This window comes from Mesoplodon mirus (assembly GCF_964341445.2).
Source record: "Mesoplodon mirus genome assembly, chromosome: 18".
NCBI lineage: Eukaryota > Metazoa > Chordata > Mammalia > Artiodactyla > Ziphiidae > Mesoplodon > Mesoplodon mirus.
In genome coordinates, this window is record NC_138994.1 from 14396083 (window position 1) to 14408305 (window position 12223).

The 12223-nt window shown below is 53.9% G+C and overlaps 1 protein-coding gene across 5 annotated transcripts in view; it reads right to left on the reverse strand.

Moving 5' to 3' along the window:
- RNF213 (ring finger protein 213) overlaps window positions 1–7334 on the reverse strand; it is a 120344-nt gene extending 113010 nt beyond the window's left edge. For 2 of the 5 annotated variants that reach the window (XM_082603994.1, XM_082603993.1), the window contains exons 1-2: window positions 6628–6853; window positions 4767–4908 (exon numbers count right to left, since the gene is read on the reverse strand). In XM_082603994.1, the coding sequence (XP_082460120.1) occupies window positions 4767–4908; window positions 6628–6714 (229 nt within the window). In that variant the 5' untranslated portion in view covers window positions 6715–6853. The other 3 variants (XM_082603990.1, XM_082603992.1, XM_082603991.1) reach the window with 3 other exon arrangements.
- Between the last annotated feature and the right edge of the window lie 4889 nt (window positions 7335–12223).

Consider the following 12223-nt stretch of genomic DNA (forward strand, 5'->3'; position numbering starts at 1 on the left):
GGAAAACAGGGGCTGCAGCTGCCTTGTCCTGAAGGCTAAAGAAAGTACTGCATGCCTCAAGCTTTTATATGAGGTCCCTAGAGCAGCAGCAGTCATAGAGACAGAAAGTAGGATGACAGATGCCAGGGGTTGGGGGAGGGGGAGGGGCAGTTGGTGTCTAATAGGGACAGAGTTTCAGTTTGAAAAGAGGAAGAAGTTCTGGAGATGGATGGTGGTGATGGTTGTACAACATCGTGAATGTGCCTAATGCCACTGAACTGTCCACGTAAACGTGGTTAAAATGGTAAATTTTGTGTGTCAATGCAAATAATCAATAATCAATCTACAATAAGGAATAGAAGAGAGTTTTATTTGGCCAAAACTGAGGACTATAGCCCAGGAGGCAGCCTCTCAGTAGTTCTGAGGAACTGCTCCATCGAAGCATGGTTTTCAGCAGTTTTATATCTTGTCAGAACAAAGAACACACAACAAACATGACAGGGGTACATCCCTTCAAAGTTTCAGATGAAGGAGATTAGTATGTACACTGCAAGTCAGTATGACCCTGGTGTCTGGGAAGTGAACCTTAAATTTGGGGGGGGATGCTGATGTGGACGCCACAGCAAGGGAGGCATTTATCCTTATCTTCAAAGTGGAGTCGCTAATGGTTAAAGCACACGTGTGAGGTATGTTTGACAGGCCATGAGTCAGGCTGTTCCAGTTCACACAAAGTTCAGGCTGAATCATGTGTAAGCCCAAACGACTTCCCCTTACTTCAGTTTGTGAAAATCCCTTCCATCGTTTTAAATATTTTATCACAATTTAAAAAAATTAAAACCACCACATAGAAAAACGCAACTCTCTCAGCCCACGTACTCCTCCCACCACCAGGCAGCCCCTGGGTCAGGTGCGGTGGGCATTGAAAGGGAGCAGAATTTCCCACCCCAAATATGTCACTTTGGCACGAGGATTATTTTGTGCTAAAGACAATTAAAACTAAGCAGATTCAAGAAAAACTCTTGGCCTCCCCCTCAACGGCCTAAATTTACAACAGAAAATTTAGGTCTATACCTAAATTAGGTCTATACCCTGGTCTATACCAGGAAGAGAGCCATTACTATAGTTACCATTTTACCAAAAAACTTATCTGCATAATAGAGCAACCGCTATTTTCCAAACTTCTCCTCTGCCTTCCTGTGAAAAGCCCTCCTTCTCTGCAGCCCCAGATCCTACCCCTCTCCTTAAGTAAGGGTGTTACAGAAGCTTCAAATACCTGCCTGCCTTTTGGGTCTCCTATTTTTATGGGGCTCCCGTACACATGAAATGTTAATCTGTCTCTTATGAATTTAATTGTTAGACCAGCTAAAGAATTTAGGAGGGAAGAGGGAAATGTTATCCTTCCCTGCAGCACAAACTCGAAGGCCAGTGCAGGCAGCAACAGAAACCAAGTGGCCGCATCAGTGGACCCACAAGTGCTGGCAGGTGGGCGGCTCTTTCCCTGACCAGTGAGGTCTCCACAGCTACATCCAAACCCTGGAGCCACCCCTCGCCCACCGCAGCTGCCTCCAGAGCTCCCCCAGCGGCCCCCAGTCCCTCCTGGACTCCTAAGGGGTCTCAGCCTGCTTATCTTACTTTTTTCCATTATAAAAACAGCGACGGGGCTTCCCTGGTGGCGCAGTGGTTAAGAATCCACCTGTCAATGCAGGGGACACGCATTCAAGCCCTGGTCCGGGAAGATCCCACATGCCACGAAGCAACTAAGCCCGTGCGCCACAGCTACTGAGCCCGCGCGCCTAGAGCCCGTGCTCTGCAACAAGAGAAGCCACTGCAATAAGAAGCCCGCACACCGTAACAAAGAGTAGCCCCCACTGGCCTCAACTAGAGAAAGCCAGCGTGCAGCAATGAAGACCCAACGCAGCTAAAAATAAATTAAAAAAATTTAAAAATTAAAAAAAAAAAAAACATCGACAAGAAAAACTTGGAAATGCAGAAAAGAGAAAATGCATTTCCCAGAACTCCCCCTGCCCCCGCAAAAATAACCTCTAGCACTCAAGGAGGAAGTCCCACCTGGATTCCCTGGGGCACCTACCAGAACAGGGGTGACTTGGGGTGGGGGAGGGGCTCCTGACCACCCCCTACCCCCTGACCCGCTGAACCTACTGGCATTGGAAGCCCTCCACCATCAGACCAGATGAACATCGCCCCTGCTCTACCATCAGACTGCACCAACATCACCCTGGCAAAGCCGGTCACCCTCCACCTATGCCCAGGGTGGCCTGGAACTCTCCACACACTCTCCTTTCACGCCTTTGTCTGCGTGGCCTCCCACTCCCCCCACCGCCCAGACTCTGGCACCTGCACTGCAGCCTCTCCTGGCTCCACGGATCCCAACCTTGCTCAAGTTCCAGAGGAACGGGCCCCACCTGAAGCACCAGAGGGAGCCCAGCATCCAGGATGCCCAGGGCTCACAGGCTGGGCGGCCTGGCAGACCTACAAGTGGCTGAAAGGTGGAGATAACTCCTTCTGCAGCTCACCCAAGCCTCCCAACATTTTGGTTTCAGTTTCCATTCCTGTAAATAATAAGCAGAGAAGTCGGTAGGAAGGAAGTGGGTGTGGGTCAGAGGCAGGACTCGCCATTCAACACCTGGGTCCTCAGCCCTGTTGTGTGACCCACACTGAGTGACCAGGGCCTGATCCTTACCCCCCACCCCCAGTGACGGGTAAGGGACCACCCCCAGCAAGCCAGCCCTAAGGACAATGGCCCTGTCCATTGTCCACTCCTTGTGCTCACAGAGATAAGCAGGCAGCCCAGAAGCCAGCAAACCCCAACAGCTCTCAAAGCCTTTGCCCCTGGAGCTGGCAGAGACGCCAAGCATCTCAGAGGTGTGGGCTGTCCATCTTGGTAGTGACCATGCCCTGCTAATGGTTGGGGGCCCTGGAGTGACCTCTGACTGGGCTGAGGTGGATAGCTGCCTTGCCTGCTCTCCCTACCTGCCTGGACAGGCAGGACACTAGAAGGTGACGAGGGTTCTCAGACAAGTCTTTTTGCCCTGTTCTGTTGGAAAACACATCAGTTGCTCTCAGCAGCCCTGGGAAAGCCCCTCACACAAAAGTAAAGGGTGGCAGAGGACAGCAAGCTTTCCTGGAGGCCCTCCCAAAGGGGTCAGTCTCAGGAGGTGCCAGGCACAGGACATGAGACTCAAATGAAGTTCTGATTTTCTCCCGTTAATCTGTCTCATGTCAATTTAATTCTTAGACAAACCAGAAGGACCTAGAAGGGTAGAGGAAAACTTCCTCCCCAACCATGCTAGGCCAGTAAGACCTCAACCACAGCTTCCTTCCAGGGTACTGGTTCTGGCTCCTGAGGTCAAAAATCCCTTCTCTGCCAGTTGCTAGCTGTGTGACTCTGGGCAAGTTACTTAACCTCTCTGTGCTTCAGTCTTGACATCTCTAAAATGGGGATTGATGATAGCTCCTCCCTCAATATTTAGCACACGATCAGGCAAATCACAGGTTAGCTGATTGGTTTTATTTATGTTTTTAGTCTCTGAGGTCCCAAAGACCCCTCCTCCCAAGGCCCCCTAGTCAGGCTGATGTTCTAGTGACCAGGGTGGGGAGCCCTGGCAGGTGGGAAATTCTGCCTGGACACCAAGAGCTCAGCCATGCTATGATTCACTATCTGGACCAGGAATCAATGATAAGAGTGGACACTCAGCTGCCCACCAAGCTCCTCCCAAAGCATTAGAGGCAAAAGAAAATCAATAAAAAACTGACAACAAAAAGCGGCCACCTCTTCATACCTCTTACAGTCCAAAGAAAGCATCTGTAACATGAGCACTTTGCACAAATACAGCAGAAACAGGATCAATCAAAGAACTGGGGGTGTCCATCTCATCCCTGCCTCAAAGTGCACCTTCTTTGGTTCATTCAGCAATTATTTATTGAGCACCTATTGTGTTCCAGGGAGCATACAAGAGACTTGGGATAAAGCAGTGAACAAGAGAGCACATGTCTCTGAAGCCCCACCCTGATATGGTCCAAGTGCTACCACAACAAAGAGCCTGGGGAAGTGCAATTCAGAGTGAAGGGGAGGGGCGAGCACAGTTTTCAACTGGGTGGTCAGAGTGGGCCTCCAGAAGAAAGGAGACAGTTGAGTAAAGACTGGAAGGAGGGTATGGGGGAGATGTGCTGCCCTCTGAGGAAAGGTGTGTTCCAGGCAGAGCGAAAAGGCAGTGCAAAAGTCTTACGCTCAGAGCATGCCTAGTATGTACTAGGAAGGGCAGGGAGACAGTCCAAGATCCAGGGCACCGAGAGAATCAAGGACCGACCAGAGTCCGCAGGTGAGGCCCACCTGACACGGTTCTACCTTCATGCACCTACCTGCCCCCTCACCAGGAAGGGGCCTATGCAAGCTGTGGGGACCCCTCCCCCACCAAGTGGGCTTAGGATACCGCTACTATGCAGCATCCTCTGAAATCCTCTAAGACTCCTCAGCTCAGCCCAACACTTCCCACTCCCAAGGGAGAAGGAAAACCCCAAGTTCTCTCCAAGAAATGAAACTGAAATTCTTTAAAAAGTGACAGATGCCTCCAGCAAAGGGCCAGATAAAACTGTATTTCTAAGAAAAGTGCTTCTTCTAGAAAGAGTTCTTTAGCCATAGAAGACGTCACTGCTGGCCTGGGTTGCCTGCTGGCCGAGGTCTCCATTTCTAGGGAGGGAGGTGGGACTTAGCTGACTGCCCCACTACCACCAGCTCCACTGGGCTCCCAGCCGCATCAGGGCCTTACCTAGTACAGGGGCTGCAGGAAGCAGCTTCTGTCCACACTGGCTGCAGAACTTCGGGGCTTCCTCTTTGGAGATATGCCGGCAGGAAGGACACTCCATACCTCCAGGGAGGGGAATTCCTGAGGCTGGCATGCCTCTGCAGATCTGGAAGCAAGAGGCAGCCAGCTTTATACCCCACCACCTGTCATATGACCACAGCCTTGCTTCAGTTTCATTTTCTGAGAAAGTGAAATTGCAGCGGCCTAGAAGTTCTCCTTGCTCAACTGAAAACCAGCCTGATCACTGCCCCTGAGGCGCTCCAGCTTGCCTCATCTCAACCTCCCCCTCCAACTCCCTCCTGGTCTGAGCCCCGAGTGGCTCCAGCACCCACTTCCTTTTCTGCTGCCCCCACCAGGCTTGCCCCTCCCAGCCTCCTGAACTCTCCCACTCAGCGAGTCTAAAAATTTCCCTGCCCAGCTGAGACTGGGAGCCAGGTCAGCTGAGCCAAGTGAGTGGAGACTGGGGGTAGTGGCGGAGCAAGCAGAGACACAGCTTGTGCAAAACCCCGAGATAAGACATGGGGTGGGGATACCCGCTGCATGCCCCAGGCAAGGGACTCAAAATCTCTGTGCCTCACTGCAGAAATGCTGGCAGCAAATGGCTGAGTCAGAGCCTGCCAAAGGAACCATCCTGCACAGGGCAGCCCAGGGCTTTAGGGCTGGCAGTCAGGATTCCTAATAACGGGGCCTGTGGTCAAGATTTCTAATAACGGGGAGTGCCATCTGCTAAGCCTGAACTCTTCTCATTGACCACTTGGCCCTCAGAACACCTTCTGTGGGAGTGGCAGCAAACCAAGGTCAGGGTCATGCCAAGGCCAGGACTCAGGCCGAGAATATCCAGCCTCCAGGGACAACTTAGTGCATCCATGGTGAGAGTGGAGACAGGTGTCTTGGCTTTTGGGGAACAAAGATCTACCGGCCACCCATTTCTGCTGGCTTCAGATCCAAGAACTTTGCTGGAGCAGTGGCCATGTCAGCTCCTTCCCCAGCTGGGAGGGCACCCAAAGGGCCCTCATCAAGCAGCGACTCCCTGCCCCAGCCCTTCTACCGGCCCCTGCATCCCATTCTCATTTTCACTTCATCTGCGGCATGGGTGCCCCTCTGCCACCACCAGCTTGGTCTCCCTGATGGTGGGCTCTTGGTGTTGGGGTGGGGGGGAGGGCAGGGCCTGACCAAAAGCACTCAGTGTGCGCAGTTATCCTCAGGGCCCTGGTCCCCACCTCCCCTCTCCCCTCTTCCCTCCATACGCCCCCTGAATCAACCACTCTAAAGCAACCACCACTGTCATCTGGGTACTCTCTCACTAAAATACTCTCAATGACTCCCCAGGGCCCAGGCCTCTGTCCGAAGGTGTATTCCCTCTCCCCAAAGCTCTGCTTCCCCACAGACCAGAAAACTCACAGCAAGAATCAGAATTCCTCACTCAAGTGTCCTATTGTTTCTCGCCAGCACCAGGGGCCTAAGGGCAAACGCGAGGGCCGGCACCAACACATCTCTATTCAATTCGCTTCCTGACTTTTCCCTTCCCCTTTTTTCCAGCCACATTCCGCCAACCACCACCAAAGAAAACCAGGTGGTGGCCTCCACCATCCTCACACTCCCCCATTCTCAGCCCTCCCCGGCTTCCCCCAGGGCCGCGTCCCAGTCGCGGCTCTCAAGGCCAAAACCGGCGAGGTGGCAACCTGGCCTTTAGCCCCTGACCACAGGGAGCCCCTGCTAAGTCGGGAGAACCCTGCGCTCTGGGCGGCTCGGTGATGTGGGCAGTGATGCCGTTCTCCTAAAAGTTACCATGAAATAAAGATATGGGCATTTTTCGCAACATCACTTTTCCGTTGTTGCAATTAATGAAAGCGAAGGATTCCGTTCCCAGGTAGAGAGGCCCCCAGGTCTGCCCGTCCCGGTCCGCTATCATGCGCCGCCGCGCCTCCTCCCCGGACAGTGCTCTCGGGTTCAAAGCCCGACCGGCGCTTCCCCGCAGGGGGTCCTCCGCACTCGAGGCTGGGCCCCCGGGAATGTAGCTGGGGCCCGGGGAAAGGGCGCTGCCTCCGCCAGGCCCACCTGCTGCGCGCGTCCGGAGAACAGGGTACGCACGGTGCCGCGAGGCGGGGTTGGACCGGGAACCTGCGGCGAAACCGAAACTCAGCGCCGCAGGAAGGGGCGGCCCGGCGCGGACGGCGGCCGGACGCGGCGCATCAGGACGCAAGCGGCGCTCCCCGACAACGCCTCGGGCCGGGCCTCCGCGACCGTGGCCCAGACTGGCGGGGACCCTGATCCGTGGGACGCTCTCGCACCCAGGGGACCCGCACTCCGACCCGTGAGACAGCCCATACCCACGGGAACTTGCGCCCCGCACTCACGGGACCCGGCATCCCTCCCTGTAAATCCGCACTCCGCCCGCCAAGACCCGCGTCCGGTGTACCTGCGCCCGGGCCTCGCAACTGCGAATCCCCGCCCCCCCCACCGCCAGCTCGCACCTGCGCCGCTGCCGCGCCCACACCGCCGCCAGTCCGCGCGGTTTCGTTTCTCGCGTCCTGGGTCCCGCCCCTCCGCCCGCTTCGGCCGGCGCAGCAGGGTTCGCTCGGGTGTGGCTGTCGCGTGGCGCCCCCCAGTGGACCCGGCGCCTGGCCAGGTCGCCCGCCGCAGAGGAGGCGCCTCCTGCCGCTGCGCGCGCGGGGCGGGAGGCGGAGGGGCCCTGATTCCGGCCGGGCAGAGGCTGGGGTTCGCACGTGGGTCTACCCCAGCCGCCCCCACGCCGCGGGCCGAGCCCGGGCGCGCGCATCCCCAGTCCAGCCCCAGCCCCTTGGACAGTGTCCAGGACCTTGCGAGCCAGCGGCCAGCCCGGGAGGGGCCCCGAGGACACGAGGCTGGTCACTCAGGCGAGCTTCAAGCCACTCGGATGCAAGGTGGAGGTCACCTGCCGCATCGCATCGGGGCTTTGTATGGATTAAGTGACCACAGCGGCCCACGCTCAGACTTGTGTTGGTCACTGATAACCTAGAGGCCACCGCCCCGACCTGCCTCTGCACCTCAGTTTTCTCATCTATCAGGCTCGTAATCCGGCCCTAGGGCTGTTGGAGAACTACTATTAAGTGAAAGCTGGTGTTCCAGGCCCCGGGCAAAGTGCTTGATGTACATCAGCTAATTTACTCCTCACTGACCTCTCCGCTCCCAACCAGCACCTGCCTGAGAGCATTTGTGAGGAGCCTAGCTCAGGCCCATGGGATGCTACAAATGCCAGTTAGAATGAGCATCATTGTTACATTAAAAGGGCCCAGGGGGCTTCCCTGGTGGCGCAGTGGTTGGGAGTCCGCCTGCCGATGCAGGGGCGCGGGTTCGTGCCCCGGTCCGGGAGGATCCCGCATGCCGCGGAGCTGCTGGGCCCGTGAGCCGTGGCCGCTGGGCCTGCGCGTCTGGAGCCTGTGCTCTGCGGCGAGAGAGGCCGCAGCGGTGAGAGGCCCTCGTACCGCAAAAAAAAAAAAAAAAAAAAAAAAAAAAAAAAGGGCCCAGGGCTCCCACCACCTTTCCAACCATTTCATCCTTTCCCACACCCTCCAGTCACACTGTCCTTCCTCTGGGCTGGGAACAGCAAGCTCTGTCCTTCTTGGGGTTCCCCTCCTGCAGTGCCTGCCCCTCGCAGGGCTGGCTTCTCCCAGCCATTCAACCCCAGCATCTTTGCGCTCAGGCAGTGCTTAGGGTTTGGGGAGCAGAGCTTGGCTGGGCCCGGCAGAGTGGGGACCTGTGGACCCCGCTAGTGTGCACATCAGAATTCTGGGCCAGCCCCAAGGTGACAGGGAGTCGCTAAAGACCAACAGAGTGGGCACCACTGTCAGAATACCGCGCTGGGTGGGGTCAGAATGAACACATCACATGGCCTGAGAAAACACATTTACCTGCCGGGTGCAATATCTTTCATTTTAAAACCCAACACAGGGACTTCCCTGGTGGTCCAGTGGTTAGGACTCCACGATTCCACTGCAGGGGAGACGGGTTCAATCCCTGGGTGGGGAACTAAGATCCTACATGCTGCGCAGAGTGGCCAAAATAAATAAGAAAGAAAACCCAACACAGCCTTAAGGAATTAGAATTCTTCCAGTGAGAGACTGAGCCCTGCAAAGGGAGGTGCCTTTAGGCCATTTTAATGCCACAAGGGGATCTTCCCTCCACCCTCTTCTCCGTGTCCTTGTCCACTCCTTAGAGGAATCATGAAACAGTAAAGGGATTTTTAAAATCCAGCCTTAGAGAGATGGTGGGGTGTAGGGGGGATCCGCTGTCCTGCCTTCAATTTAGTTTGTGGTTCAAGATAAACGTGGAACAGTGAACAATCCAGCTGGATTAACAGGTCACCTCCTCTACCAAGTCTTCCTTCAGCCTGTACAGTCCAGTGTAACCTGGCTGCCCAGGGCCATGGCTGTAGCATGCACTCCCAGGCGTGGAGTTTGGAGTGACACCAGCACACTCACACCTCCAGAGGAGGAAGCTGCTTATAGCAGGATGCCTCAGCTTCCTACTTTCTGAGAAGTCAGTATATGGCGTGGTCAGTGTGGTCATCCTGTTTCGACAGGTGTTCCAAAGTAGAGGTTCTGGACACTGTCCACTTCCAGGTGCTGAGGACCTATTTGTAAGTGACCCTATCAACATGTCACCTAAACCAGAAAGATGGTTAACAACCCAAAGAACCAAGTCAAAACACACATACCACATCCAATAAAGACCAAGAAAAGATGGGAAAGCCAGTATTAGGAGCCCATCCTGAATACTCACAGAGAAAACCCCTCACATTCCCTCGTCTATATCAATGCAATAAATGTATGCATTGAAACATGCACACAATTTTTAAAAATAAAAAAATAGTATAACGTTAAATAGTATATAAATGTAATATATGATCTAACGTAATTAGAAAATAACAAAATACAAAGACAGTGGTAGATGCAGTTTACTTTGCAGGGCTGAGCCAGACGCAGAGAGGAGGAGGGTGGAGGAGGAAGGTGGGGTGGTGGGATGAAGGAAGGAGGGGATGAGGAAGCCAAAGGACTTGACGAAAGGTTTCAGATGGCATCACCTCCAGCTTTGTCCCTAAAAAGATGGTGCTGTGAACACTGTGGGCTTGAATCTGGACATCCTCTCTTCCTGGCCTGTTGTTCACAAAGGGCCTGGGCTCCTCCACATAGAAGATCTGCTTGGGAAAAGCCTGCCCGGTCATTATTCCCCAAGTCAGCTGCATGACACAGCAGGGGAGCCCCTGGACTTAGCCCCACGGCCCATCCAGCCAAACCCAGCATAGAATATCTTCCTGGTCCCTTGGATATTGGAGCACTTGAAATTTCCTCAATCTCATGCATTTGTAGAATGGATTCATTTGGGCCCTAAACACACCTTTTGGTCCGTCTTGCTCCTTGCCTGCCTAACTTGATAATCCTGGGGTCGTCTGCAGAAAGGACGCTCTCCGAGGCACACTTTGCTGGGAGGATAAGTGTGGTGAGAGGCTGGAACGAAGGGCCTTGTGGGGGTTGCTAGGGCGGGACGCGGTTCTGCTTGGAGAGCATCCAGCCGTCTCCAAGCAGGGCCTGTGTGACCAGGCAAGCTGAACAGAACACTCACATTAACTCCAGAGCCGTGCAGAACAAGAAGGGCCTGTAGTTCTGGGCTTCGTTCACATCTACTTCCCAACCTGCCTCCAGATCTTCATTTCAGCTGTTTTCCCCACGGAAAGACAGGAGTGAGACTCAGCAGTTAAGTGTCTCACTAACGGGGCTTTGGGGTTCTATGTGGTCAGGGTAAAGTTTGGCTGGTAGGAGTCAGGTTTCTGGGCCTGGGTATTCTTGACTGAGGATCATGCTCTTTGGAACCTATGGAGTAGCTGTTCCCGAGTCAGATGTCCCCCAAGTTAAAACACTGGGGGCCAAAAATTCAGTCCTCTGTCAGCACCGAATGAATTCATCCACCTTGGGCTGCAGGCCTGTCCAGACAGAAGGAAGAGCTGCCGGTAAGGAACTATGTTTCCTTTCTTGTTTAGGGAGGCAGGAGGGGCAGAAGTGAGAAGAAGAATGTAGGGGATTAACTTCATGGCTCCCACAACAGCACCTCCCTGTATGTGTGTGTCTCTGTCTTCTCTTCTTATAAGGACACCACCCAAGTCTACTATGACATCATCTGAACTTAGCTAATTACATCTGCAAAGACCCTATTTCCAAATGAGGTCACAGTCACAGGTGCCTAGGATCAAGAATGTAACTCTTTTAGGGAACACAGTTCAACCCCCTACAGGCACCAGCTCCATGGGCTCTGCCAGAAGTCCTCTAAAAGATTCAGGTGTCGGCACTGCACAAAGATTCGTATGATTTGGATGAACTTGGGTCCTTCCAGAGGATTCAAATTATTTTAAAAGCGGGGAGGGGAGAAACAGTCTCTTTGCCAGCATCAGCAGCTAAATTTACAAAGAGTAGATAGATCTACCCAAAACAGATTTTATAAAAATAATCACACTTCAGGCAGCAAAGGGTTTGCTACTCACTCCCCGGTTAGCCCAGGTTAGACCTGCTCCAGGGAGACTATCTTTTTTTTTTTTTTTTGCCACACAGCTTGCGGGATCCCAGTTCCCCGACCAGGGATTCAACCTGGACCACGGCAGTAAAAGCACTGAGTCCTAACCACTGGACCGCCAGGGAATTCCCAGGTAGACTTTATCTTGAAGAAAGATGGAGGTCCCTGCCCCACTCCAGCACTAATGGGAAAGCCCACCACTCCCCCCCACATTAGCTCACAGAGCACCCTCAGCCTCCCCTGCCCACCGGGTGTGGGGTCTGCAGGGATGTGGCTGCAGAGCCCACAGCTGCTGCCGTTTGGAGCTGGTGGCACTGAGAGCATTGCTCCAGGACGACTTCAGGCTGTAGAGCGGGCGTGACAGAGCAGTCACACCAGATCTCCTGCCCTCTTTCATTTTCATGTAAATGGATTACTGGGGTGTGGGTGGGACATGATGCAGGCATTGCAGCCTGAGTCCTAAATCCTTCCCTTTCCGCCTCCCATCCAACCTCTCTGTCTCCATTATCAGGGTTCTGCATAAAGCGGCTTCCTCCAGGGCCACTTCCCCAAAGACACAATTTTTATTGAAGCCACACCTTGACGGCGAGCTGCCTGAACTGCATTAGACATTCAGTTCACGTGGAAGAGAGGGTGAGAACAGGGGAGGGTAGGACAAATAGAATTTGAGGAGGTTCAATTCATGACAGCAGCTACTACTTCTTAAATGCCTGCTACTCATACACCCCAGGCCTCCACTCTTCTCTTCAATTTAATCTGTGCAGTGACCCTTTGGAAGATGTGGAAACTAAGGGTCAGAGACAGTAGACAATTTAGTCATCATGCATTATGAAATCAGAACAACCTGGACTCAAACTCAGTTCTCTCTGAGCCCGCCG